Source organism: Stegostoma tigrinum, chromosome 27 (genome assembly GCF_030684315.1).
Source record: "Stegostoma tigrinum isolate sSteTig4 chromosome 27, sSteTig4.hap1, whole genome shotgun sequence".
In the NCBI taxonomy this organism is placed as follows: domain Eukaryota; kingdom Metazoa; phylum Chordata; class Chondrichthyes; order Orectolobiformes; family Stegostomatidae; genus Stegostoma; species Stegostoma tigrinum.
This window is the reverse complement of record NC_081380.1, coordinates 7,893,332-7,919,973: the sequence shown is the minus strand read 5'-3', so window position 1 is coordinate 7,919,973 and position 26,642 is coordinate 7,893,332. Positions and strand designations below refer to the sequence as shown.

General features: G+C 45.7%; 1 protein-coding gene across 1 annotated transcript in view; it reads left to right on the top strand.

Moving 5' to 3' along the window:
• The first annotated feature begins 23,038 nt into the window (after positions 1-23,038).
• Positions 23,039-26,642, top strand: part of LOC125464659 (GAS2-like protein 2A) — a 104,784-nt gene continuing 101,180 nt past the window's right edge. The window contains exon 1 of the mRNA XM_048557316.2: positions 23,039-23,622. Within this exon, the coding sequence (XP_048413273.1) occupies positions 23,256-23,622 (367 nt within the window). The 5' untranslated portion in view covers positions 23,039-23,255. The remainder of the gene's footprint in view (positions 23,623-26,642) is intronic.

The window sequence follows — 26,642 nt, the reverse complement described above, 5'->3', positions numbered from 1 at the left end:
AAGACTGGAAACTTTGTGGGGAGGAACTTATTTCCTGGGTTGGAATTTTGGCCTCAGCTGGTGCTGTCTACAGGTTGGTTGGCCGGTTAGAAAAAGAGTCCCATCAGCTAATGTTCTGATTGAGATTTCCCTCGCACCAGCAGGCTTACCAGCCTGCATAGGGTGGGATGCCTCATATAGAGCTTTATTCATTTCAACTGCAGGAGGCCCTGTAGGGTGTTCCAGAGTAGGGATGACCCAGCAGCAGATTGGGCTATCAGTAGCCCACACAGGCTGAGTGGCCTGCTTTGCTTCAACAATAGCATGTTGCCTTGTGGACAGACTCCCGTGAGGTCCTGACTTCTGAATCAGATTCGAAATTAAAGGTTTTAAGGAGATTGGAGAGAAGGCATCTCCCGTTGAAGCCACCCCCATCGCTGACTTACCTCACACTACAGTCTGCTGCTTCCATTAACTGGAAGTTTCAAGATGCTGGAGTGGGATGGAAAACGGTTGATGGTGCAATTTACGGTACGCCCTGTGAAAACCCCAAAGAGTGACTGATTTCTCCGATGCCACGTCTCCACTAGGGCCAGGTCCAGTTCTAGAAGCCTGTTTCATGCCTCTGATAACCTGCCTGGTTTTGCCAATGGCTGTACAGAGGTCCTCAGTCACTGCCAGCCTCATAATTCACAGCCTGGTCTCCTCCAAGGTACTGAGCACACACTTCAATGCCTGTTTCTGTTAGTTCTTTATTAGCCCCTATGGTTCTGTGTGAGCCAGTATGTGGGCTGCCATGTGCCTGGGTAATATGCCTGTTGTAGATGAAGAACTGGCTGCATGTAAACTGTGAGACTGGGTGTGAGCCTGGCAGCTGTGCTGGGTGTGAGATGGAAGATACGACTTCAGTTTTATCCATTGAGGGAATGTGGAAATCACCGGCTCGGCCAGCAGTTATTGCCCATCTCTGGTTGCCCTTGAGAAGGTGATGGTGAGCTGTCTCTTTGAACTTATGCAGTTAATTTGGTGTAGATAAACCCACATGCTGTTAGTGAGGGAAATCCAGGATTTCGACCCAGGGACAATGAAGGGATGACGATATAGTTCCAAGTCGAGATGGTAAGTGGTTTGGAGGGGAACTTGCAGGGGATGGCATTCCCTTTTTTCTGTTGCCTTCGTCTTTCTAATGGAAATGGTATTGGGAGGTGCTGTCTAAGGATCCTGAATGAATTTCTACAGTGGCTCTTGTAGATGGTACACACTGCTGCTACTGAGCGTTGGTGGTGGAGGGAGTGGATGCTTGTGGATGTGTTGCCAATCAAGCGGCCGCTTTGTCCTTGATGGCGTCAAGATTCTCGAGTGTTGTTGGGGCTGCACTCATCCAGGCAAGTAGACAGTATTCCATCACACTCCTGACTTGTGCCTTGTAGATGGGGGACAGGATTTGGGGGAGTCAGGATGTGAGTTATTTGCTGTAATATTCCTAGACTCTGACCTGTTCCTGTCGCCCCGAGTTTATATGAGAAGTCCAGTTGAGATTTTGGTCAATGATAATCCCCAGGATATTGTCAATGGGAGATTCAAACGTGCTAATGCCTTTGAATATCAAGGGGTAGAGATTAGATTCTCTCTCACTGGTGATGGTCATAGCCTGGGATTTGCATAGAGTAAATCTCACTTGCCTCTTGTCAGCCCAAGCCTGGATATTGTCCAGATCTTGTTGCATTTGAACACGGACGACTTCAGAATCTGAGGAGTCACAAATGATGCTGAACATGGTGCAACGATTGGCGAACATCCCCACTTCTGACCTTATGGTGGAGGGAAGGTCATTGAGAAAGCAGCTGAAGATAGTTAGGTTTAGGACACTACCCTGAGGAACTCCTGCAGAGATGTCCTGGAGCTGAGATGACTGACCCCCCAACAACCACAACCATCTTCCTATGTGCCAGGTATTACTCTGACTAGCAGAGAGTTTGCCCCTCATTTCTCATGGCTTGAATTTTGTCAGGGCTCCTCGGTGTCACACTTGATCAAATGCATTCTTGAAATTAAAGGCAGTCATACTCACCTCCCAGTGGAATTCAGCTCTTTAGTTCCTATTTGAGTCAAGGTTATAATGAGTGTTCTGAAGTGTGCATGATCTGCCCAGGGGCCACTTTTTTTTAAAAGTAGAGAATCTCTGAGATCAAGTTATTTACTAAGAGAATAAAGCCACAGGATTGTACAGATTTGAACAAGTAACAATAAACTTTGCAATACAGAACAATGAAACAAGCTACTAAATAAAACTTATTTTCCAACAGTCAGAATTAGCTTGAAGGAAATATGATAAGAAACAAACTCTTTGAATACCCAAAAGAGCGCATCTAATAGCTAATGTGGACATGACCGATCCTGCCAATTCCTCAGTAAACTTTACAGTCATTAGTGCCACAGTGGTGCAACAAATCTCATTGAAACTTCCAATTTCTTCAAAGTCTTAGATTCATGGGATACAAGTCACTGTCTAGGCTGCGTTTATTGCCCATCCCTAATTGCCCAGAGGGCAGTTAAGAGTCAAACCACATTGCTGTGAGCCTTGAGTCACAGTAGGTCAGACCAGGTAAGGATGGCAGTTTCAGTGAACCAGATGGGTTTTCTGACAGTCGACAATGGACTCGTGGGCATTGTTAGAATCTTGATTCCAGATTTTTATTGAATTCAAATTCCACCATCTGCCTTGGCGGGATTTGAGCCTGTGTCTCCAGGACATGACCTGAGTCTCTGGATTAACAGTCCAGCAATAGTGGCATTAGGCTGTCAGCTCTCTCAGTGGGGTCTCAGTCATATGTTTTACTGACTGTGGAGGTGGGGCGGGGGCTAACTGTCTGCTTTTGTTTTAAATTAATACAATGGGTACCAGCCGAGGGAGCAGACTGGCCTTTGGTTTGACTTGTCATCTGAAAGACGGCATCCTGATTCTGCACCACCCCCTTTGTACTACACCAAAGTGTTGGCCCAGGCAGTGCAACTTGTTTCTTGAGTTGGACTTGAACCTCGAAGCTTCGAGCTCTGAGATGGTTGATCTGGCTGGTGGTGATAGCTTCCTCTTCATACTCTTCGTATCTCACTCCTGAAACTTTGCAACTCCAGCCCCTCCTTCAAAGCTACTCCATCAGAGAGTGTCTTAATAACTGCTAAGGTAATTAGCCCTCTTTCCGAGGAAATCTGCTACTTTGGATTCTTGAAACTGCTCTCCAATGCCTTCTCGCATACCTGCAGTTTTTTCACAGTTAGTTAGCATCCCCAAGCTAGCAATTCCCATGGGCCTTTATTCTAACTGAGTTTTAATCTTGCTTTGTTGCAAAGAGCAATTACAGCTTTGTGTGCTTTATGCTTGAACTCTTGGATGCGCTGAACTACCAGCTTCTTCTATGTTAATGTAAGTTTTCGCTGCCTATTCACTCCTAGAAGTTCTTCCTGCGTTCTGACTGCACAGAGCTATTCAACTGCCCTTGACTTCTAAGTAGGCCCCAACTAGTCAGAACCATTGTAGTTGAGTTGCCTACCTAGCAGTCCTTTTTGGGATGGATGTGTGAGTGATAATGGGAACTGCAGATGCTGGAGAATCCAAGATAATGAAATGTGAGGCTGGATGAACACAGCAGGCCCAGCAGCATCTCAGGAGCAGGGAAGCTGCTTTGTCTTTTCTTGTCTTCTAAATCCAAGTAACTGTGACCTGCTAACTTTTCGCCGAACAGTTTTGATTGACTTAGTGAAAAATTTGCAACCAGCCCTGCCCCTATTGTTAGACAATTCCTTGGAGTTATCTGTTCCCTAAAGTTTGTAAGTCCATAGGTTGCCGGCAAACAAAATGCAAAGACACAAAAGTCTGCAATTTGTCTTATTGAGTCACAACAATTCTGTTCTCTGACTCATTCACCCATATATATCACTCAAAGTCACCCTGGAGAGGTCTGAGATTAGTCTCCTATGTGATGTGCTAGGAATACAGGACAATAAGGTCCGGAAGGGAAATGAATCGAAAGAATCAGAATGAGGGTCTAACCCTTAAAAAATGATATAGTTGAGCAAACAGTCAGCTCAATGTTTGACCCCAGGCTGCACTCACAGTCTTAATGATGAGTAGGCAGCATTGTCCATTATTTGCATCGTGTTGATTAGACACATTGTAAATGCGCACCTTCGCCCTGAAAATCAGAACTATCAAATATTTAGCCTCTAGGTAATCACAAATGAAGCTGATACTGCAGTATGCCTGGTGCAGGAAAGTCCTGTTAGTTTTGCTGTGCTGCTCGCATTTGCAATTGCAAACAGACCATTAATAGCTCCATTTGTCATAACTTGGAGTGTTTGTCACTTACTAGTGTAATGAGTAACACTCGCTGACGTATCTGTGTACTATATGTGTTGGATAAATTTATGGGTGCCACAGATGTGTGAGCTTGAAGACTGAGTATAAATACAATGAAAAAGCTCATAGAATAATTCTGCTTAGACTTGTACAGTTAAGATTGGGTTCAGCAGTATCTGAGCAGAAAGTGAAGTTAATTTTAAGTCAGCATGCCTTGTAAAAACCATTTTGATTGTACATTTCTCCTTAAGGATTTTCACAAATAAAACTCTTCATACCAGACCTCACCCATACAAATTAAGAGCTAACCTGGAGTTGCTTAAGGTAGAGATTGTAGGAACTGCCGATGCTGGAGAATCTGAGATAACACAGTGTGAAGCTGGATGAAAACAGGAGGTCAAGCAGCGTCAGAGGAGCAGGAAAGTTGACGTTTCGGGTTGAGACCCTCCTTGAAACATCAGCTTTCCTGCTCCTCTGATGCTGCTTGGCCTGCTGTGTTCACCCAGCTCTACACCTTGTTATCTCAGTTCCTTAAGGTATCCTGAATTCCAAGAATGTGGGAGAGAACCTGAGGATATGCTGACAAAGTGGAAGTTAAAATCTCCATCTACTTTTCATAGTTTGATCACTCACTTGATCTGCCAATGGCCCTTCGTAACAATCTGTTCCTGCCTACATTATGTACTGTCCTGTCGACATAGCAAATCTGAATATATAGAATACTGAAACTGCCTCCCTAAGGGCATTGCGAGTCTACCTACAGTACGTGGGCAGCAGTGGTTCAAGAAGGCAGCTCCTGCCTACACTTTCTCAAGGGGCAATTAGGGACGGGCAATAAATGCTGGGCCCAGCCAGAGATGCCCATGTCCTGTGAGTGAATTAAAAAAAATTCCATCAACTAGTCATTAATAAATACAATGTAAAATTGTGGCACCACTACAAAGTCCTCAAAAACATTACTTGCCAAATGCTAACAATCTGAATTCTTATCCCTTATACCGAACCTGTTTCTCACTTCGCAACCAAGTTTGAGCATAAATCAAAAGGTTGCCTCTGATTTTCTGTGTTCATATTTTGTTAGTAATTTTTAGCGTGGAACCTTTGGAAGCCCACACAAGCAATGTTCCTCATCTACCTTGTTAGTTGGCTCTCAAACCATACACCAAAATGGGTCAAATTTACACTCAACAAAGCTGTACGGGCTCTGTCTCATCACCGCATTTTAACTCAAAATGCTCACTCACACTGCCTAATGAGGGACCCTGAATTGCATTATCTATGGGATTGAAAGATTTGAGATAACAGGGAGATTAAAGATTAGAAATGGATTTGAAATTATATAGGGATTCAGGGTTAAATGCCTGCTGTAAACCATTACAAATTAAATGCCGCAATGGTGGTTTGCCCAATGAAACAAGAGCAAACCACACTTTAAGGTAGACATAATTATCTTATTTAAAATGCATTTTCTGGGGCGAATGATGCCCTCCTGCCCCTATAGTGCCCACTGCTTTTTCAAGGACTCAGATAATCCAAGGGTCATCATGTCCTCCTTGTCCAAGTACCCCGGGCATTGATTGAGGTCCCAGGTGAGAAGCAGGTTGACTGAGCCCCTCAGCTGCCTACTGCTTGGATCTGTTAATGGCCAGCTTGGCCAGGCTCAGGGTAGTCCAACTAGAAGCACACCCTCAACGCCCAACACCTGTCCCGGGTGGCTAAAGGGGCTGAAGTTGTAGAACAGCTCCTACAAACAATGAAAGAGGGGCATTAGGCGCTTATAATCTGATCTACTTGAGAGCAAAAACAGTTTCTCCCAAATTGCTCTAACAAGCCTCTACATAACTTTGAAAGCCTCTATGTTCTTTATCCACTCATGGGATGTGAGCATCACTTGCAGGGCCAGCATTTATTGGCCATCCCTAGTTGCCCTTGTGAGGGTGAGCTGCCTTCTTTAACCGCTGCAGTCCTCCTGCTGTGGGTTGACCCACAATACCCATAGGGAGGGAATTCCAGGATTTTGACCCAGCGACAGTGAAGGAACAACAATATAATTCCAAGTCAGGATGGTAAGGGGCTTGGAGGGGAATGTGTTGTATTCCCATATACCTGCTGTGCTTGTCCTTCTAGAAAGGATTGGATATCGGTTTGGAAAGTGCTGCCTGAGGATCTTTGGTGAATTTCTGCAGTGCATCTTGTAGATAGCACATAGCTATTGAGCGTCAGTGGTGGAGGGAGTGGATGCTTGTGGATCCTGTGCCAAACAGGTGTGCTGCTTTTTTGTCCTGGATGGTGTCAAGCTTCTTGAGTGTTGTTGGGGCTGCACTCATCCAGGCAAGTAGGGAGTATTCCATCACACTCCTGACTTGTGCCTTGTAGATGGGGGACAGGCTTTGGGGAAGTCAGGAGGTGATTTACTCACCGCAGTATTCCCAGCTTCTGACCTGCTCATGTAGCCATTCTGTTAATGTAGTGAGTCCAGTTGATTTCTGGTCAATGGTAACCCCAAGGATGTTGATAGCAGGCGATTCAATAAAGGTAACACCATTGAATGTCAAGGGGCAGTGGGTAGACTGTCCCTGAGGGTCATTGCCTGGCACTTGTGTGGCGTGAATGTTACTTTGGTCCCTGCTAAACTTTCTCAGCTTGAAGGAGAAAACCTGCAGCTTCTGCAACCTCTTCAATCACCTGGAGCATCCTCCATTCTGAAAAGCTGCCTCTCTACCCTGTCTGAAGCTTCAATAACTTTCCTATGATCTGGATCGCACAATGCCTCCCCTTGGAAAGTGTGGTCCAATGTAATTGCACTCCGCAGATTCTTCTCCATATTTTATTCCGTATGTGATCTGTTTGTGCCAACACAGGTAGCTATAGGCCTGTTACTTGTCAGTGCAGAGTGTGGGATGACTGGCGTGTTCTATACCCATTTTTGCGCTTTGTTCACCAGTCTCTCTGTAGCCTGGTAATCTCTCTATAATCCCCAAATGCCTCTGTAATCCTAAATATCTCCACAACTCTGAATCCTTCAATTTGTTTTTGAATTTTTAATTCCAACTCTTCCTATAATCCCAACACTCTCAATTTCACAAATAACTCACTTTCAGATACCTTTTGCTCACTGTCCTAGGTATCTGTAATTGATTGTCTCTCCCCAATAACCATTTCTATCAAAGGGAGACCACCTTTAATGTAATCAAACGTCCCAAGGGGCTTAAAAGGTAATCTAGTGCTCTTGATACACAAGCGTCCAATGCACTAACTCCTGGCTGCTGCACAGATCCTGACGGCGCTGACCCCTCACTGATACTGTCACTGCTTTTTCTGTATCACCTTGTTCAAGCCTATAATCTTGAACAGGTCAACAATAAGCATCAGGGGTCTATGTAACGATGTACGGGATCACATTCCAATAATGTCTTTGCCTAGCTAGAGTTATTGACTGGTCAGCAATGGAATAAGCCCTCTGTAATTGCTCTGTATGGAGGAGAAAGCTTTGCTTTTATAGCGTGTCTTTGATAACCTTAGACAGTCACAAAATATGACTGTTCTGCTGTTTAGTGGAAGTGCGGCAGAAACCGGCAGCATCACATGAAAATAAAAGACTTGGCAAAAAGCAGGATGAACTATTTGAAGCATTTTATCAGCCTGTTTTATTCCGCTTTGTAAACAGATTTCAAACGGGCTTGCATTTAGCTAGTGCCTTCTGCCACTTTAGCGCGTTCCAAACAAAGGCTTCAGAGCCGGCCAAGTGTAATCACTGCTGTAAGGTGGTGTCAGCCATTTTGTGCATAGCAAGCTCCCACCAATGGCAATGAGGCGAACACCAGATAATGTTGTTTTGAGGAATTAGAATCTATTAGACCCTCCGCATTTATCATGTCTCACAGTAAATCGCAGGGTCACGCTGTGACCTGCCAAGTAAGGATTTATACTTCCTGCTATACTGAACCCACCCTGTCTCTACCCAGTCTGACCCTCTGAAATACCAGAATATGGCCCTTAAAACAAAGGTGCTTGGGGCAAGCAAAATACACAATTTAATCTGCACAGTGCCTTTGTACTCATAGAGGACACTGCAGTGGAGGTTGGATAAACAGCCCAGCCTATTTTATTGTACCATTATTCATTCCACTCATTGTGTGAGGAGACAGTTTCAAGGACAGACCACTTATGCATGTTTCAGGTTTGGCGTCACCTCAGTTCTGTGGTGCATGACTTGAAATCACATCACAAGTGGAAATGCACCCAACATGCTTCACAGTTGCCTGGGCAGAATCAGATGGCCATTCAATGGAGATTGACGGACCACAGGATGCATGTTTTGGTGTGGGGCAGAAATAAAAGCCAGGAATGTTTCTGGATCTCAACTCCCTCCTGAGGGAAGCGGTCACTCGTTTGGAATTTTGACAATCGTACCTCCTGTCTAATGAAGAATGGTAGGCAGGCTGTCAAGGCTGGGGAGCCATTCGGAAGACTTCTCGGATCAGAGAAGAGCCCAGGCCCAGCACAAGGTAAGTTACTGAGAGACTGCCTCATCCAGAAGGTGCCGTCGCAGGCATTTCTCAAAAATCTAATGGAAAATGGGGAAATCCGCAACCAGTGAAGCAGGCATCAAGAAAGAGGGTTAGCCTAGTGTGGGAGATAGTCCCTCTATAACCTTGTCTTGGGCCTCATCCCCTGATAGGCAGGGAACACATGTAAGTTTGTCTGAAGCACCAACTATCTTGGCCTGCCGCTGGCTCCCAACAACAGGTTCACTAACATGTCAGGAAACTGGGCAGTGACTGGAAAGTCCCATTTCCCAATGTTAAAGATTAACATTGCCTTCAACAAGGCTCACTTCCTAACTAACTAACTTCCTGCCCCAACGCCAGGGACAGAACCAGGAAACTGGCACATGAGCCAGTTCGGTAATTTCCAGTCCTGACCTCACCAGGCCCCAAAACTTCTGACTGTGAAATCCCACAGTGCAGAAGGAAACCGTTAGCCCCCAAGTCTATGCTTTTGCTTTGAAAACGTGATACAATTTAACTCCAAACAAATCCCCTCAAAACCTTGTAAATGGGTCTATCAGAGTGAAATGTCTTTTGAAAGCTGCAAGGAATCAGATTCATCGTCCTTCTTAGTAGCACATTTCAGATCTTCCCAACCCCCTGGATGAAGCCACATCCCTCTTCCACCCTCTAGCTTTTATTTTCAATTGACAAGTTTTGGTTACCCATTCATTTGTCAGAGTTACTGTATCTAAATATCACATAATTGCGAGTGTTTTAATTCAGTCTCGCCTTATCTTTCTCTGCTCAGAGGAGAACACCTGCAGTTTCCACAAACCCTTCACTCAACCGAAGTTGCCCACCGTACCCTTCCTGTAGACTGAAGCCTTGACAACCTTTGTACAATATGGTGTCCATAATTGCTCAAAATACTCTCACTGCATGACAATTAGTGCTTTGTAAATGCTTCCGTCTTTCGTATTCAGTGGCCCCTGTTTATATAAAGGCAAGTCTCCCAATATACAGTATTCTCTTAAAATGCCTTACCAATTTGACTCACCAGTTTCAAAGATTTGCAAATAGAAAGCATCAGCCCGTGTTTCCCTGGACCTCCCTCAAACTTATACCTACAATATCGCACCTGGTACCGAAGATGGCATCGTCAATGGCGACATTGTAAACTTTTGAGCGTACTCCTATATCCCTGTACACGTTAGAATAAAACCTAATTCCAGTTCTAACATTAAGGTATAGTTCTTAGGGTTACATGATTCAAAGGGTATGGGGAGAATGCAGGAGCAGGGTACTGAGTTTGATGATCAACCATGATCATTCCGAACGATGGGCTCCAAAGGCCAAATGACCTACTTTTGATGCTATTCTTTATGTTTCTATTTAGATGATATGGTCTTTCCAAGCTTGTTGCCGACGTGCATCAGTTCACAATTATCCACATGAAGTTGTATCTGCATTGAGATCCATCTCACCATTGCATCTACTGAGGGCGGGGTATCCATGTTAACGTATGAATCTCTCCAGTACTGCACCTGTAGTGAAGGAGGATTGAAAGGCTGTAGTCCAAGCTTCTGCCATCTCCGTCCCTCGGCAACATAAGAAGCATAGATGTGTATAACACTGGGTGTCTTGCTGTGAGAGATGCCAATGAGATGTTCAGAGAGAGAGAGGGCAGATTGAGTGAAGGGGTTGGGTTTTAAAGGGGAGCTGAGAGGACGAGAGAGGTGAATGAAATATCAGAGAGCATAAGGGTTCAGACAGCTGAAAGTACAGCTGCCAATGCTGAGGAATGAGGAGGAAAGATGTCTAGGAGGCCAGAGAGATCTTTAGGGTTGGAAGATGAGGCTGGGGAAAGTCATGAAGAGATTTTAATGAGTCTTTGAAAAATGTTAAATTCGAAACAGCCAACATGGAGCAGCAAGGACAGAAATGTGGAGTCTGTGTGCAAAGACAACCAGGAGATCACTGGAATAATTAAACCTGCGCCAAGGGTTCAGACAAGCATTTAAATAACAGCCTAGGGGACACTGAGGCAGGCAGATGTTAAAGAGGAAGGTCTTTGTGTTTGGAGTATATATGCAATCCTGTTTGGGAGGCAGCGGCCTAGTGGTATTATCGCTGGACTGTTAACCCAGAGACCCAGATACTGTTCTAGGGATCAGGGTTAGAATTGCATCCATGGCAGATGGTGGAATTTGAATTCAATAAAAATCTGGAATTAAGAGTCTAATGATGACCATGAATCCAATATCAATTGTCGGGAAGAAGCCATCTAGTTCACTAATGTCCTTTAAGGAAGGAAACTACCATCCTTACTCGGTCTGACCTACATGTGACTCTAGACTCACAGCAATGGGGTTGACTGTTAACTGCCCTCTGGGCAATTAGAAAGGCCAATAAATGCTGGCCTAGCCAGTGATGTCCTCATCTCATGAATGAATAAAATAAACTGAAATTGAATGGAGCCCTCAGGCTCAGCCTGAGTCAATGATTGGGTTAGAGATGGCGCTGGCGGTACAGTTAAAGTAACAGCTTCAATTTTCCTAATGTTTAGCTGGAGAAAATAGTAACTCATCCACAATTGGATGGTAGATGACCAGACTGCCAACGTAAGCAGTGAAATGATCAAGGAGGCATCAAGATTCTTTGAATGGATGTTGTATTATGGAATAAAGGTACACGACAATGCTCAGAGTAAATGGATGTCCCAGAGACATGTAGTTTTGCACTTGTGGTTCATCAGTGTCCTCGAGGTTAGTGAAGGGCTTTAGTCATTGGTAATTGCATCCCTTTTTAAACCATTCGGTTTCCCTCTGAAGTCTAAAGTTACCTTTACATTCTCACGAGGTTTGGGAATCTATTATTCAGTCACACTGTCACAATTATTGTGGACTGGTATTCCCAGAAGGCCCCACGTTCACTGTATGTGAGAATCAGACAGCTGTCAACGTGACATATGACTCTCTCAGGCAAGCTCACAGACGTATTAACTCATGGCGTTGGGAGGATCTGATTATCAGGTTCCCACAGAGGGGCTGGTATCCAACTCAGAGCTGTGGGAATACCTGGATTTCATTTGTTCCTACAGCTCTGTTCATTGTCACTCTCAAACCCAAACCCTCTAGGCATGAAGACAAAAATAAAGTGTAGCAAAGTTGGATTTCTCCAGATTCAGTGGAGAAAATCTCACTAAAACAACTCTTTACACATAGCCCTGTTGGTATTGTTCCGTCCGTGAGCTGATGTCCTTCCTCATTAACATTGACCAGGTTCCTCTTAGAGACAGTACCTGACTCGGGGAGCTGCACAATATGTTATTGGCTGCTTCTCAGCTATGTTTGTTTCCTTTCGCAAGCACACCCTGAGATAATTCCAGGCATTTAATTCCTACCCCCATCAAAACACACACAGCAAAAATATTACATGGCTATCGGGAGGCAGTGAGGGAGTGTGGCAGTTTTTGGAGGGTTATTGGAGTGTGTTGGAATCCACCCCAACTTCTGGGCTTTAGTATTTGAGTCAGGGCTTTTACTGCACATTTGCAATCTCCCTTCTGGTATTGCTCTGATGGAAGAGGGGAAGGATTTGTTGCATTGTATTGAGACTGCAAACAGGCTTATAAACATTTCATCCTTTTATCGGATTAAGCCAGCTCCAAAAGGCAGTCAAGTGTTCTGCAATCAATTCCATCCTCATCTCAGCAGTGACAATAATGTGAGATTTACACCCTTGTGAGTGAGCAGCAATAGGATTTATTGAACGTAGTTATACACAGAGGATGGTTAGACAGGGCTTCTCATCTGCAGTCCTACAGCCCTGGCTGTGCACGAGCCCTGTTGCACATACCCAGTGAAACATTGAATCCCTACAGTGTGGAAGCAGGCCATTTGGTCCAACGAATCAACACCGACCCTCTGGAAAACATCCCACGTAGACCCACACCCCCACCCTATCCTTGTAACCCTGCAGTTCCCATGGCTAACCCACCTAGCCTGCTCATCTCTGGACACTGTATGCAATTTAGCATGGCTGATCCACGTAACCTGTGTATCTTTGGACTGTGGGAGGAAACAGGAGCACCCGGAGGAAACCCACACAGCTACGGGGAGAACGTGCAAACTCCAAAGACAGTCGCTCGAGGATGAAATTGAACTCTGGTCTCTGGTGCTGTGAGGTAGCAGTGCTAACCATTGAACCACCTTGCCTCTACTTAGGACGTGTACTTAGAGTGAGTACATAATTAGTCCTTTTCTTCTCATCTCCCTAGTTTCTTTTACAGTATCTATCTTACCTATAGTATTTAAATGCAAATGCTTAACATAGAACATTTTTAGAACATAGAACATTACAGCACAGTACAGGCCCTTCGGCCCTCGATGTTGTGCCGATCTGTCATACCGATCTCAAGCCCATCTAACCTACACTATTCCATGTACGTCCATATGCTTATCCAATGACGACTTAAATGTACCTAAAGTTGGCGAATCTACTACCATTGCAGGCAAAGCGTTCCATTCCCTTACTACTCTCTGAGTAAAGAAACTACCTCTGACATCTGTCCTATATCTTTCACCCCTCAATTTAAAGCTATGCCCCCTCGTACTCGCCGTCACCATCCTAGGAAAAAGGCTCTCCCTATCCACCCTATCTAACCCTCTGATTAACACTTTGACCTGATTTTCCCTGGCCACTGGCCACTACATAGTGCACAAGACATTTTTTTTTGAATGATGAATCTCAAACAGAGTCCCCTGTGTCGAATGTGTTCTTTTGTTGCTTCCTTGAGTGGTGAACACAGTGACAGTGAAATGGAATGGCGCCTCTTGGTGATGAGCCTGTCTCTGGGTTGTGGTGCACACAAATCGAAGGAAAATAAAGCAACGATCCAAAAGCAAATACTCCAGGCCTTGAAGGAACACAGCTTCTTCAAAAGGAAGACAAGGAAGTTAAATTGTCATTTTCTGTCTGCCTTGCTCCCTGACCAAAAGACAGATGTAATCGGTGAACAGGAGAAGGAGGGACATTCTGAAGACAGTACTGGACGCGAGAAGCTAAAGAGCTCATCACTGCTTCTACTTTGGGGTATTTCTCTATCTACAGGCCACGCCTTTGACAACTTCTGTGGTGTGTGGCTGCTGGTATGGACACCTCCGGGGGTGATGTCAGAAAGCAGGACTACACCCACCAACAGGCTAATCTGCCATTGGCAGGACGAGTGGGGAATTCTCGTGTGGTGCTCTGATTTGCAGAATTATTCAAAAACTTGCTTCTGCAAGTGATATCAGGCATTAATAAGAAGATGAAGAGTCTTGTTCTCTCCTTCTCCCCAGGCAGTCTTCCTGAACGACTGCATCGTCGCTCGTTAATATACCACAACAGAGAGTTTTCATTAGCTGGTCGCTCGCTGTGATCTTGGGATTCTGAACATCTCTGTAATAGAAAGACTTTGTCCTCCGTCAATATATCTCTCTGTTGTCTCACTTGAGTGAGAATGCTAATTGTCAGCACAAGATTTCTGTCTCGTTTTTGGATTGCTTGCACTATTTGACTGGTATCAGCTAGACTGTTCGTTCAGTAGTCTAACTGAGGTAGTTAGATGGGGCCAATTCTGGTTGTATTTTTAACTGTTCAAATTAATTTTGATGTTCAGCCTTAAACTTTGCTGTATCTCCAGGTGCTTGGTGGTTTAATCTTACAGATTTGGGTGAAAAATAGAACTCTCTAGTGCTTACTGAAAGAATCCTCTTGCAGGGCCCCAGCTGCTGAGCACGCAGAGCAATAATTTCTGCACATTGAATATTAGCCTGATCCACTCTGAACTTAAACATTTCTTTCTCTCTGTTATTAGCTACATGAAGTTGTTTCACTGCTTCTTGAAGGGTCTCTTTTAGAGGAATTGAACACTCTGGTAAGCAGGTCAAGCTCATGTTGCAGTGCTCTGTGCATGATTGTAACAATTTGTTTCATACATACTTTGGCTTCTGCCATGTAGGTATGACACCGTGAGGAAGGCAAATGCAATGTAAGCCTTTGTTTCAAGATGGCAAGACTGCAAGAGCACAGATGTCCTGCTGAGGCTGTATAAAGCTTTGGTCAGATTGCATCTAGAATATTGTGAATAGTTTTGGGCCTTGAATCTAAGGAAGGATCTGCTGGCCTTGGAAGAGGTCCAGAATGATCCTGGGGATTAAGGGCTTCTCTTTTGAGGAGTGGTTGAGGATTCTGGGTCTGCACTCGATGAAGTTTAGAGAGGTGAAGGGGGATATCGTCGAAACTTACAGAATACTGAGCGGCCTGGATAGAGTGAAAGTGGGGAAGATATTTCCAGCTGTAAGAGAGACTAGGACTTGAGGGGACAGTCTCAGAGTGAAGGGACAACCCTTTAGAACAGAGATGAAGAGGAATTTCTTCTGACAGAGGGTGGAGAATCTGTGGAACTCATTACTGCAGAGGACTGTGAAGGCCATTCATTCAGTGTATTTAAGACAGAGGCTCTTGATTAGTAGGGGGATTAAGGCAGGGGAATGGGGTTCAGAAACTTATCAGCCATGGTCAAATGGTGGAGCAGATTCAATGGGCCGAATGGCCTAATGTTGCTCCTATGTCTCATGGTCTCAAGGTCATTCACCTTGATTTAAACTTCAATAATCTTGAATTCTCTTTTGAGGTTCTGAGACCGTTCCCTTGTTTGAATGAAGATGTCTTTCTAATTCCACAATTCTTGATAATTACGATTCATAGAGGATGGTTCGAAGCTTTAATTGCTTCCATTTGTAAAACTATTTCCTTACTTCTCATTGGTGGCTGTGGTTTCCTCCTCGCAAAGATACTTCTTGAACTCACTCTGACTGTGGGTTGATGTTACTTCATCTCCTGGACAGGTTCTGTACAGCAAGCAGATGATTTTACATCTTCTTTCTCACCTTGAAGGAAGGACTAATACTCCTTGAAAGAGACAGTTTGGTGCTCGGGAATACTGTCTGCATCCCAGTCCGAGCTGCAGAGAGTTTCAGAATTCAGTATGTGAACATCTTGCTTGTTGGTTTCGTTCACTGTAGCTATATTCTGAAAGAATGAACCACTTTCAGGAACTCCCTCGGGTTGCTGGCCATCACTACCTTTTCCTGCCATTTCTTGCTTCTGTTTTTGACAGAAGTGCAGGCTCCGATCCACCCGTTTGCAATGTCAGCACTTGAGTGTCTTCAATGTCTGAAAACCAAAGAAAGCTTAAAGCAATGCATTTAGCTCTGGTTAACGAGGATTGCAATGCTCGAGAATCACAAGATCGCTGTAAGCCCTTTTCCATTGCAAAGAAATGTAGATGGATCTAGCCGCTTACTCTGATTCTTGTTCTATCTGACTTCCACAGTTTAATGGAAGGCAGTCTAAGGATTCATGACCTCAACCATTGTTAAGTATCTGAAAGGATTGATATATCTGTTCCATTCTGCCATTTGCTTTTATTTTTACATGTTAATCTTGCAGGTTTGTACCATCAGGGGAGTCAAATTCTTGCAGTGGGCCTGTTTATCCTCACACCCTGCGCCCACCGGTTCCATAGCTTGTGTTCTCTTTGCCAAGATTATCCAGTTCACTCGTTTTGCATTCACAGCCCCCTATAAAATTTGGTTGCATTTCCACCTGTGAAACTCCTTGAACCATGCTTGAACCATGCCTTGATCTTTTGTCAGCTTAGTGTAGAGACTATTTTCTGACCCTTCAAGCTCTTCCCAGCTCTGACAAAGCCTTTCATTTCCGTACAATGTTACTCAATGTAGCCGATTCGCTGTTTCCTGTCGTTTACTATGTACTTCTGTACTACCTTCAGCTTCTCCAGGGACTTCGCTGTTTAATTGTTTGGTGCATGAATATGCCTCAAAGATCATTGCTACCCAGGCCCCACCATCACTGAACTTCATAGACATAGACATAGGATACCACAGTGTGGAAACAGGTCATTTGACCCAACAAGTCCACACTGACCCTCTGAAGAATATCCCGCCCAGATCCATCCCTCTGAGCCTGCATTACCCATAGCTAAGATAACAAGGTGCAGATCTGGATGAACACAGCAGGCCAAGCAGCATCAGAGGGGCAGGAAGGCTGATGTTTCGGGTCTAGACCCTTCTTTCTAAGCCCAAAATGTCAGCCTCCCTGCTCCTCTGATGCTGCTTGGCCTGCTGTGTTCATCCATCCCTACACCTTGTTATCTTGGATTCTTCAGCACCTGCAGTTCCTATTATGTCTTTCCCATAGCTAATGCACCTAACCTACACGTCCCTGAACATCATGGGCAATTTAGCACGGCCAATCCACCCTAACCTGCACCCCTTTGACTGTGGGAGGAAACCAGAGCACCTGGAGGAAACCCATGCAGACACAGGGAGAATGTGGCAACTGCACACAGACAGTCTCCGGAGGCCGGTATCAAACCCAGGTCCCTGGTGCTGTGAGGCAGCAATACTAACCACTGGGCTACCATGCCACCTACTTTGTGTATTTTCCCTACCTTTGGAGTTCCTTTTCATTTTTCCTTTCTTTTATTCATTCACAGATGAGGGCATCACTCGTTTCATTTATTGCCCATAAGTGCCTAGGTCAGTGAAGAGCCACATTGATGTGGATCTGGAGTACAAGTGAAGGCCAGGCTGGGTAAGGATGCCAGTTTCCTCGAGAACCAAATGGGTTTTTTTTTGGAGAACTGACAATGGACACACGGTCATCATTAAACTCTTAATTCCAGAGAATTGTTGTCTTCAACTTCCACCACCTGCTGTGTCAGGATTTGAACCTGGGTCCCCACAGTATTATCAGGGCTAACAGCCCAGTGATGATAGGTCATGACCTCCCCATTGTTGTATGCATGGATACAGTCCCTGGGCTTCACTTTAGGTTCCACCTCTGGTTTCATGAGTCTGGTCACCAATGTGCCATGTGCCAAGGTGAGGTCAACACTCTTGTGAGTGAACAGTGAAAGGCTTCATTAGCATGCACTGAAGATGGAAAGAGATCGCGTCTTATCTGGAACTCCACAGCCCCGGCCTCCAGTTCCATGTGATCTAACATCACTGTCATAGCTCTTTTGGCACATGCACAGTACTATACCCAGGGTATACCCAGCAACCTCCACCAACCCATTTGAGATCCCTACACTCCTTCAATTCCGGTTTCCAGTCCATCCCTGTTTTTCATTGCTCCACTAATAGTGACCTCAGCAGCTTCGGGCCTAAGGCTAGAATTTTTCCCAAAACCCTCTCCCCATCTCTCTTATCCCTCTTCTATGTTAAGTTCTTTCATACAACCCACACCTTTGATTTGCTGTTTAGCTACAATAATAAATATCTCCTTAAATATGTTCAATTTTGTTGGGAAGCGATGTGAGACTTTCTGCTGCATTATAGGTGCCATATCAATACACACTGAAGCTGTTGTTTATGCCCTTGTGTAACCTGTTACAGCAGTAGATGCTAGAGATGCACAGAAATCCCTTGTGACCATGTTGCTCAGAAACAAATGGCAAGAAACCCTCTTCTCATCCTGTGTAAAACAGTGTCTCTTTTTTCAAGTCTGATTCTTCCATCTTTGCACTGATAAGCGCAAGATGATAAGGTTCAACTCACACTTCCCTTTTACCAATGTTTCGGTCCGCACTAGCAAGAATTTATTGAGAGGATGGAATGTACGTTGCACATTTGAATGGTGTCCTTAAATAAATGTGCAGCTGGGCACGAAGGTGATGGACATGACATGAAAGGTGTTGGTTTGTAATTGCCTGGCTGGAGGGAGTCACTGTTCATTTTGAAACAGTACACAGATCAGCCGTGATCTCATTGAATGGCCCACCCTCCCACCCCGTTCCTGATTAGCATGGTGGCTGAGTGGTTCCCAATTCTGTCTTTCCCGTGCTAGGGATCCAGGTTCAGTTCTAGCCTCAGGTTGCTGGCTGTGTGGAGTTTGCACATTCTCCCCGTGTCTGCATCGGTTTCAAAGTTACAGGTTGGGGAGGGGTGCTCTTTGGAGGGTCAGTGTGAACTCAATAGGCCGAATGGCCTGCTTCCACACTGTAGAGATTCAATCATTCAATTATCAATTGCATAGAAGGATTGGGAGACAAGGTGGAGAATAGGGGTGACCATAGGAGCAGAAAAGACTCAGCAGCGGTCTGTACCTCATGAAATCAGTTGGCAGTAAAAACAGAAACTACTGGCATTACTCAGATAGTGAGGCAGCCTCTGTAGACAGAGTCAGAGGATTACATTTTAACTCCAGAGTTCTGATCCTGACATTGGACTGAATTCGGGATCAGGTATGTGGAAGGGGCCAATGCTGGGAAACTGGCAGTGGTTATTGAAGCTGCAGGCACCTTGCCGAAATAAGGATGGTTCTACAGCCCAAGGAGGCCAATGGGAGGATGGTGGCCTGGGCAGCTGCACTGGGAGAGGTCGGCGTTGCCTTTGTTGGTTGAACAGTAGGAGGCATCTCAAGATGGAACACTCTCTGAAGACTTGGAAATGAACCAACATATACATTGGCCTCGACCGTCGGGCCATCACGGTGGAGGAACCTCTCTGCATCAAAATTAAGGGGTGGCACGGTGGCACAGTAGTTGGCACTGCTGCCTCACAGCACCAGGGACCTGGGTTCAATCCCACCTTCGGAGCGACTGTCTGCGTGGAGTTTGCACGTTCACCCCGAGTCTTCATGGGTTCCTCCGGGTGCCCCGATTTCCTCCCACATTCCAAAGATGTGCGGGTTAGGGTGGATTGGCCGTGCTAAATTGCCCTTAGTGTTCAGGGAGGTGTGGGTTAGGTGGGCTAGCCACGGGAAATGCAGGGTTACAAGGGTCGGGGAGGGGGCTGTGTCTGGGTGGGATGGCCTTCAGAGGGCCGGTGTGGGCTTGATGGGCCAAATGGCCTGCTTTACACACTGTAAAGATTCTAAAATTCTAAGAGCTCAGTAACAGGGTGAATGGCAGGAGACAGATACAATGACACTTTGAGGAAGCAAGGCCAAATAAAGTTGTGAGCCAGATGAATAAATGATTAAAAGCTGGATCAGGATCAGGCAAAAGCTGAACTAGCTGTGCGGAAGACTTGGTGGGGGGGGGGGGGGGTGGGGGACAGAGGCTGTAACTGGAAATTATTGAGCTCCATGATAATGGGAACTGCAGATGCTGGAGAATCCGAGACAACAAAGCGTGGAGCTGGATGAACGCAGCAGGCCAAGCAGCATCTCAGGAGCACAAAAGCTGACATTTCGGGCTTCATCAGAAAAGAGTCTTGAGGGCTGTAAAGTGCCTTTTGTGTAGATGAGTTGCTGATCTTGCAGTTTGCAGTGAGCGTCACTGGAACAGCATAGGAGACCAAGGGCCAAGGGAGGTCACATTGGGTCAGAGAATTAAATAACAGTGAGGGGTGACTGAGCTTCAGGCGTGCAGACCGAACCGAGGGGTTTTGCAAAGTGGCTATGCAGTCTGGTCGGCTGTAGAGCAGACTGCATTGCGAACGGCGAAGGCAATCAGCTGCATTGAAAGAACACAAATTATTCACCAGAAGAACTGCGGATGCTGTAAATCAGAAACAGAAACAGAAATTGCTGGAAAAACTCAGTCGGTCTGTGTGAGAGAAATCAGGGTTAATGTTTTAGGTCGAGTGCCCCTTCCTGAGAACTGATCTGAAATTACTCTCCACGGATGCTGCCAGTTCTGCTGATCTTTTCCAGCAATTTCTGTTTTTGCTACAAATTATTCACTATTGTCACTTTGTATGGCACAATCTGCCTGCACAGCACGCAAACAACACTTTTCACTGTTTCTTGGTACATGTGACCACAATAAATAGATTAACCAATCAAACAGACATATGAGATGGAGCCGGAGTAGGCCATTCCATTCCTTGGGCCTACTGTAAGATCATGGCTGATCAAGTTACCTCACATTCCCTTCAACCTCATGTAAATTTTCTTGCTTATCAAAACATGGTCCACCTCCGACCTGCAAATATTCAAGGACTCTGGAACTCTCGCAAATGATGGTGGAAGAAAACACTCACATCGAGTCACACAGCCATACGGCGCACAAACCGACCCTTCAGTTCAACCAGTCCATGCCGAAAATAATCCCAAACTAAACTAATCCCATCTGCCTGTGCTTGGCCCACATCCTTCCAAATATTTCTTATTCATTAAGTTATCCAAATGACTTTTAAACATTGTAACTGTACTCATATCCACTATGTCCTCTGGAAGTTCATTCCACACACATGCTGTGGAGGTGCTTGTGTTGGACTGGGATGGGCAAAGTCAGAAATCACCTACACCAAGTTATAGTCCAACAGGTTTATTTGAAAACACAAGCTTTCAGAGTCTTGCTCCTTCTTCAGGTGTTGGTAGTGTCAGACACAGAATATATAAGCACCATGAAAGACTCTCCTTCTCAACCTCTCCTCCTGCTGACCACCCTCAGGTTAAACCACGGCTAGTCATCTTTCTCTCTCTGAAGAGAGAGCAGCCCTATGGCCTGGTAAGGCTATGGTGACACAACAACATTCAGGAATACTGTTTCCCCCAGGCAGTGTGTCGGAAAAAGGTTAGTACCTGGGAAAGATTGTAGAATGTTATCCTTTATATAGAGAGGGTTGGAATGGATAGAGATGTCATACATCAGTGATACAGGTGATACTACACCTGGGATAGTGTATACGTTACTTAAGCATGGCTGTAAAGGCATTGGATGCAGTTCGGTTTTCTCACCAATATGCCCCCGGTCTTGAAATTCCCCACCTAGGGAAAAGACACCAGCTATTCACCTTCTCTATACCCACAGTAATTTATAAGCCTCTGCAAGGTCACCACTTGACCTCCTTCACTCCAGTGAAAACAGTCCCAGCCTATCCAGCCTCTCCTTATAACTCAAACCCTGCATTCCCTACAACATCCCGGGAAATCTTTTCTGACCTCTCCCCAGCTTATCAATATCCTTCCCATAACTGGGTGACCAGAACTGGACACAGTATTCTGAGAGAGGCCTCACCAACGTCCTGTAAAACCTCAACATGACTTCCCAACTCCTAACCTCAGGGAGGAAACAGAATTGCCTTGTCTCTGTCTTAGATGTTTATGTTTAAGCAATGACCATTAATTTTAGATTCTCCCACAAGACGAATCCTTGTTTCCATGTGTGCTCTGTTATGATCCCTCCAGATCTTATTTGTTTCAGTCAAGTTGTCTGTCACTCCAGCAACTACAAACCCTACCTGTCCTGACAAGATAACAGCTCCATTCCAGGTTAAACACTGTCTGAACTGCATCCAATTCCTGAATGTTGTTGTGTCACCATAGCCTTACCAGGCCATAGGGCTGCTCTCTCTTCAGGGAGAGAAAGAGGATTAGCGGTGGTTTAACCTGAGGGAGACCCGTACCTCAAGCAGGAGGAGACGGTGAGGTGAGTCTTTCATGCTGGCCTCAGCCTGTGCTGGGAATTGAACCCAAGCTGTTGGCATCACAACGCTGTATAAACCAAATCCCCATGAAGTATGAGATAACAAGGAGTGGAGCTGGATGAACACAGCAGGCCAAGCAGCATCAGAGGAGCGGGAAGGCTGATGTTTCGGGCCTAGAAAAGTCTATATACACTATCCCAGGACCCTCTGAAGAAGGGTCTAGGCCTGAAACGTCAGCCTTCCTGCTCCTAAGATGCTGCTTGACCTGCTGCGTTCATCCAGCTCTACACCTTGTTATCTCGGATTCTCCAGCACCTGCAGTGCCTACTATCTCTGAAACAATTTTAACCTCCCTCCCCCATGAAGTATTCCGGAATACACTTATGTTAGCAGTGGGAAGGGGGCGGAAATTGACCAGACTTTGTGTGATGGAGGTGGAGGAAACTGATCAGACAGGGAGAAGGGGAAACTCATCAATGCCAGGGGGAGAGAAACTCACTGGAGTGGGAAAAGAAACTGGCCAGGAGGGAGGAAGGGAGAGAAACTGATGGGGTGGCGTGGGAATTGACGCACGGAAGGGAAGAGGAGTGTATGAGGGACTTATAAGATCTGTAGAGGAGAAAGACAGCAGAGTTCTCTGTCTCCCTCTCTCTCTGTGTGTGGTTACAGTCTGCCCCGGGCAAGCGCTAGTTAACTTTACAAGGGGGAGGGGCACCTTTTCCGTCGCTAGGGAGAGGGTTCGGTTGGAAACACAAAGATATGTCTGTAAACAGCGAGTGCAGGAGGTGGGGGGCTGTTAGGGTGAAGCTGCCTTTTCCAAGCGCCTCTCCCTGAGCCCCAGCAGAAAGTTTGGGGGATCGCGGGCTGCGCTTTAAATAGTGGGGACCATGTGGAGCCTGCGGGGGTCTGGCTGTGAATCGAGCTGAACTTCACCCCTCTAACCCCCCCCCTTCTAATACCCCAACACCTTGGGCAATGGCCAACGCTCACAACATCCAGTCGGCCACCGCCAAAAGCATCCGGCCGTTCAAATCCAGCGGGGAGTACCTGCTAGCCATGAAGGAGGACCTGGCCGAATGGCTGCATGAGCTCTATGGGTTGAGGGTCAGCGCTCAGGGTTTACTGGAGGCACTGCAGACCGGCTGGCTCCTGTGCACTCACGCTAACAATGTAACGAGAGTGGCGAAGGATTTCTCCCGGGAATACCCCCAGCTCCTGTCCAGGCTCAAGCTGCCCCAGGCCGGGGTCACCTACACCACCTCAGCCCAGCCGGGCACTTTCCAGGCCCGGGACAATGTCTCCAACTTCATCAACTGGTGCCGCAAGGAGCTGGAGATTCAAGGTGATTGCAGGCTGTATAACTCTCTTTCACCAACTCTTTGTCTCTCTCTCTCTGTCTGTCTGTCTCTCCCTCCCATCTGCCTTGATTTTGCCAAGCTGCAGGCCGTGCCGAAGCTGCCAACTACCAGCTGCCTCAGTTATCAGGCTACCAACTGCAGGTAAGTTAGGGCATCTGGTAAATGAGCTGCTGCTTCTAATGTGGTCTGTAGTTTTGCAGACGCTTCAGATTTAGACCCAAGTTCCTTTCAAGTGAGCACTTCTTGCCTGGTCTTGCCCCCACCCCTCATGTCCCCTCTAATAGCTCTACCAATCTGTGGTAGAGAATGTTTCTCCTTGGTGCCCGAGTGGTATTGTTGCTGAATTGTTAATCCAGCATCCCAGGCAGTGCTCTGCACACCCAGGTTTGAGTCCCACGGGGGCAGATGGTGGAATTTGAATTCAGCTATTATCCAGAATTAAGAGTCTGTTAATGACCCTGAATGCATTGTCTGTTGTCAGGGAAATAAAACACCCATCTGGTTCACTAATGCCCCTTAGGGAAGGGAAACTGCCATCCTTACCTGGTTTGAATTCCATGTGACTCCAGACCCACAGCAATGTGGTTGACTCTGAACTGCCCTCTGGGCAGTAAATATTGGTGTAACCGTCCACATCTTGTGAATACAGTTTTAAAACAGAGAGGGTAGTAGAGTCAGCCTCATTAAGGGCATTTAAGCGGCTATTAGATAGGCATATGGATGATAGTATAAGGTAGGGGTGGAGGTTAGGTAGACCTAAGGTTTAGAGTAAAAGTCCAGCGCAACATTGTGGGCTGAAGGGCCTGTTCTGTGCCGTACTGTTCTATGTTCTATGTTCTAAAAAGCCCCCCTCTAATCGTTCTATCAATCACCTTAAATCTGTGCCCCCCCTTCCCCAGGAAGAGCAGGTCCTTCCTGTTGACTCTACCTCCGCCCCTCATAACTTTGAACACCTCAGTTAAGTCATCCCTCAGCCTCGCTCTGCTCAAAGGTGAAATAACTCTGCTGCGTCCAACTTTTCTTCATTGCTGCAATTTTCAGGTAACAAGCTTGTAGATCTGCTCTGTCCTCTGCACAGCACAGTTCTGTCCTCCTTGTGACATGGTGACCAGAACTATACCCGAAACACCAGCTGTCGCCAAACCAGTGATTAATACAGTTCCACCATTACGTCCTGGTCTACTTGGCCAAGAAAGGGACATGCTGCTAGGCTATTCAACAGTTGTAGGTATCGTACCAGAAATGAGTGCTTCCTCCAGCTCTGTTTTCCTTCATTGATCTGAGACCTCAATTCTCCCACCTTGTCCCCACACATATAGCCCGACTTCCTTCTTACTTTGGCATTAAACGTACTTAATTTCAGCAAAACATGTACAGAAATGAAAGTGCTCTGCATTTGTGTCATGCTCAACTCAGTCCACTGTAAAGTGGTATTGGCTGGTTGGACTGTTCTCACAGTTGCAGTGTAATGAATGTAGGAGTTGGTTTCTGCACAGCAATGTATCACAAATAGAAATGCGATAAACTGCTTCTACAGGTATGTAGAGAGATCAGTTTTAACTAGGGCCGCAGAGAGAACTGCCCCATTCAGCTGCTGAAATAATCTTGTAAATATTTCACAGCAACGGCAACTCTTTTATACGTTATATTTAATGTATTGAAACATCTTTGAGGCCAAATGTGACACAGGACAACTTACGGCAGAGTTAGTCACATTGTTGTAAAGCTTGATCAAAGAGTTCGGGCTTTAAGGTTGATCTTGCATCTACTTGAGGGGGTTGGCAGGGACTCAGTTTGCTGCCCCATACGAGAAATGTCACTTCCAATTGTACAGCAGCCCTTTGGTGTCTGTCTGCTTTAAGCTAGTGAGAGAGTGTGGTGCATAATGGAACGTTAAATCTCCTCCTTGGGTTCTGTGCACAAGGGGTGGTCTGATCTGCAGCATAGTGATCTCCACCTTGGGCAAGGAGGCAGATTTCGAAGGTTGGCATTCTGTTGACACTGATCTGATCTGTACTGGCTGTCCAGAATGGGCTGTGGCAAAGTACACTTTTACATGCGTGTTGTTCACCAGAGGTATGGATAGTGAAGATAAAGATTCCAATTTTCTCTCTATTCTGTGCTGATCATAATCTCCCTCACTCTTTCCACCTTTCATTGGTATGTGTTGGAATGATTTGCAAGTCACTTTATTTAACAGTGTTGTGAACACCTCCTCATTTGCCATCAAGTCTTGGGCTGGGATTTGAACTGACACTTGACAGTCCCCTGGGGAGAGGCGGGGTTGTACTCAGTGATTATTGAGCACAAATTTCAATGGGGCCGGAAGAAAAGATTTCTTCCCAATATTTAATTGGAGGAAGTTTTCCTTCCCCAAAACTGGGTATCAGGCAAGCAGCATGACACAACGACAAGTTGAATTTATGTGGTGCCCATGACATCGAAATGCATCCCCAGTTACTTCACCTGAACATTATCAGTAAAAATCTCTGTCAAGCTTGTGGGGGTGACTAAATGTAAGAGGGCAAACAGTTGGTAAATGGAAGATAATGTGGAAAAATGTGAAGTTGTTCATTATGGAAGGGAGAACAAAAGAACAGAATGCTATTTAAATGGGGACAGAAATGCAGAAAGCTGGAAGAACTTGGAGGGACTTGTCTACGAAACACAGAAAGCTAGCACACAAGTACAGCAGGTAACTAGCAAGGCTAATGGAATATTGGTCCATATTTCAAGTGGGTTGGAGTAAAAGAGTTGGGAAGTCTTACTGCAATTGGACAAGGTTCTGGCGAGACCACATCTGGAGCAGCTTTGGGCCCCTTATTTAAGGAAAAATATTATTTCATTGGAGACACTTGAGGGGAGGTTGAGGAGGAGGAGGAATTTTTTTTCCTCTCAAAGGGCTGGGAGTCCTCGGAATTCCTTGCCTCAGAGAGCTGTGGGGACAGAGTCCTTGTATATATTTAAGGTTGAGACACTGAGATTCTTGTTCAGTTGGGGGTTC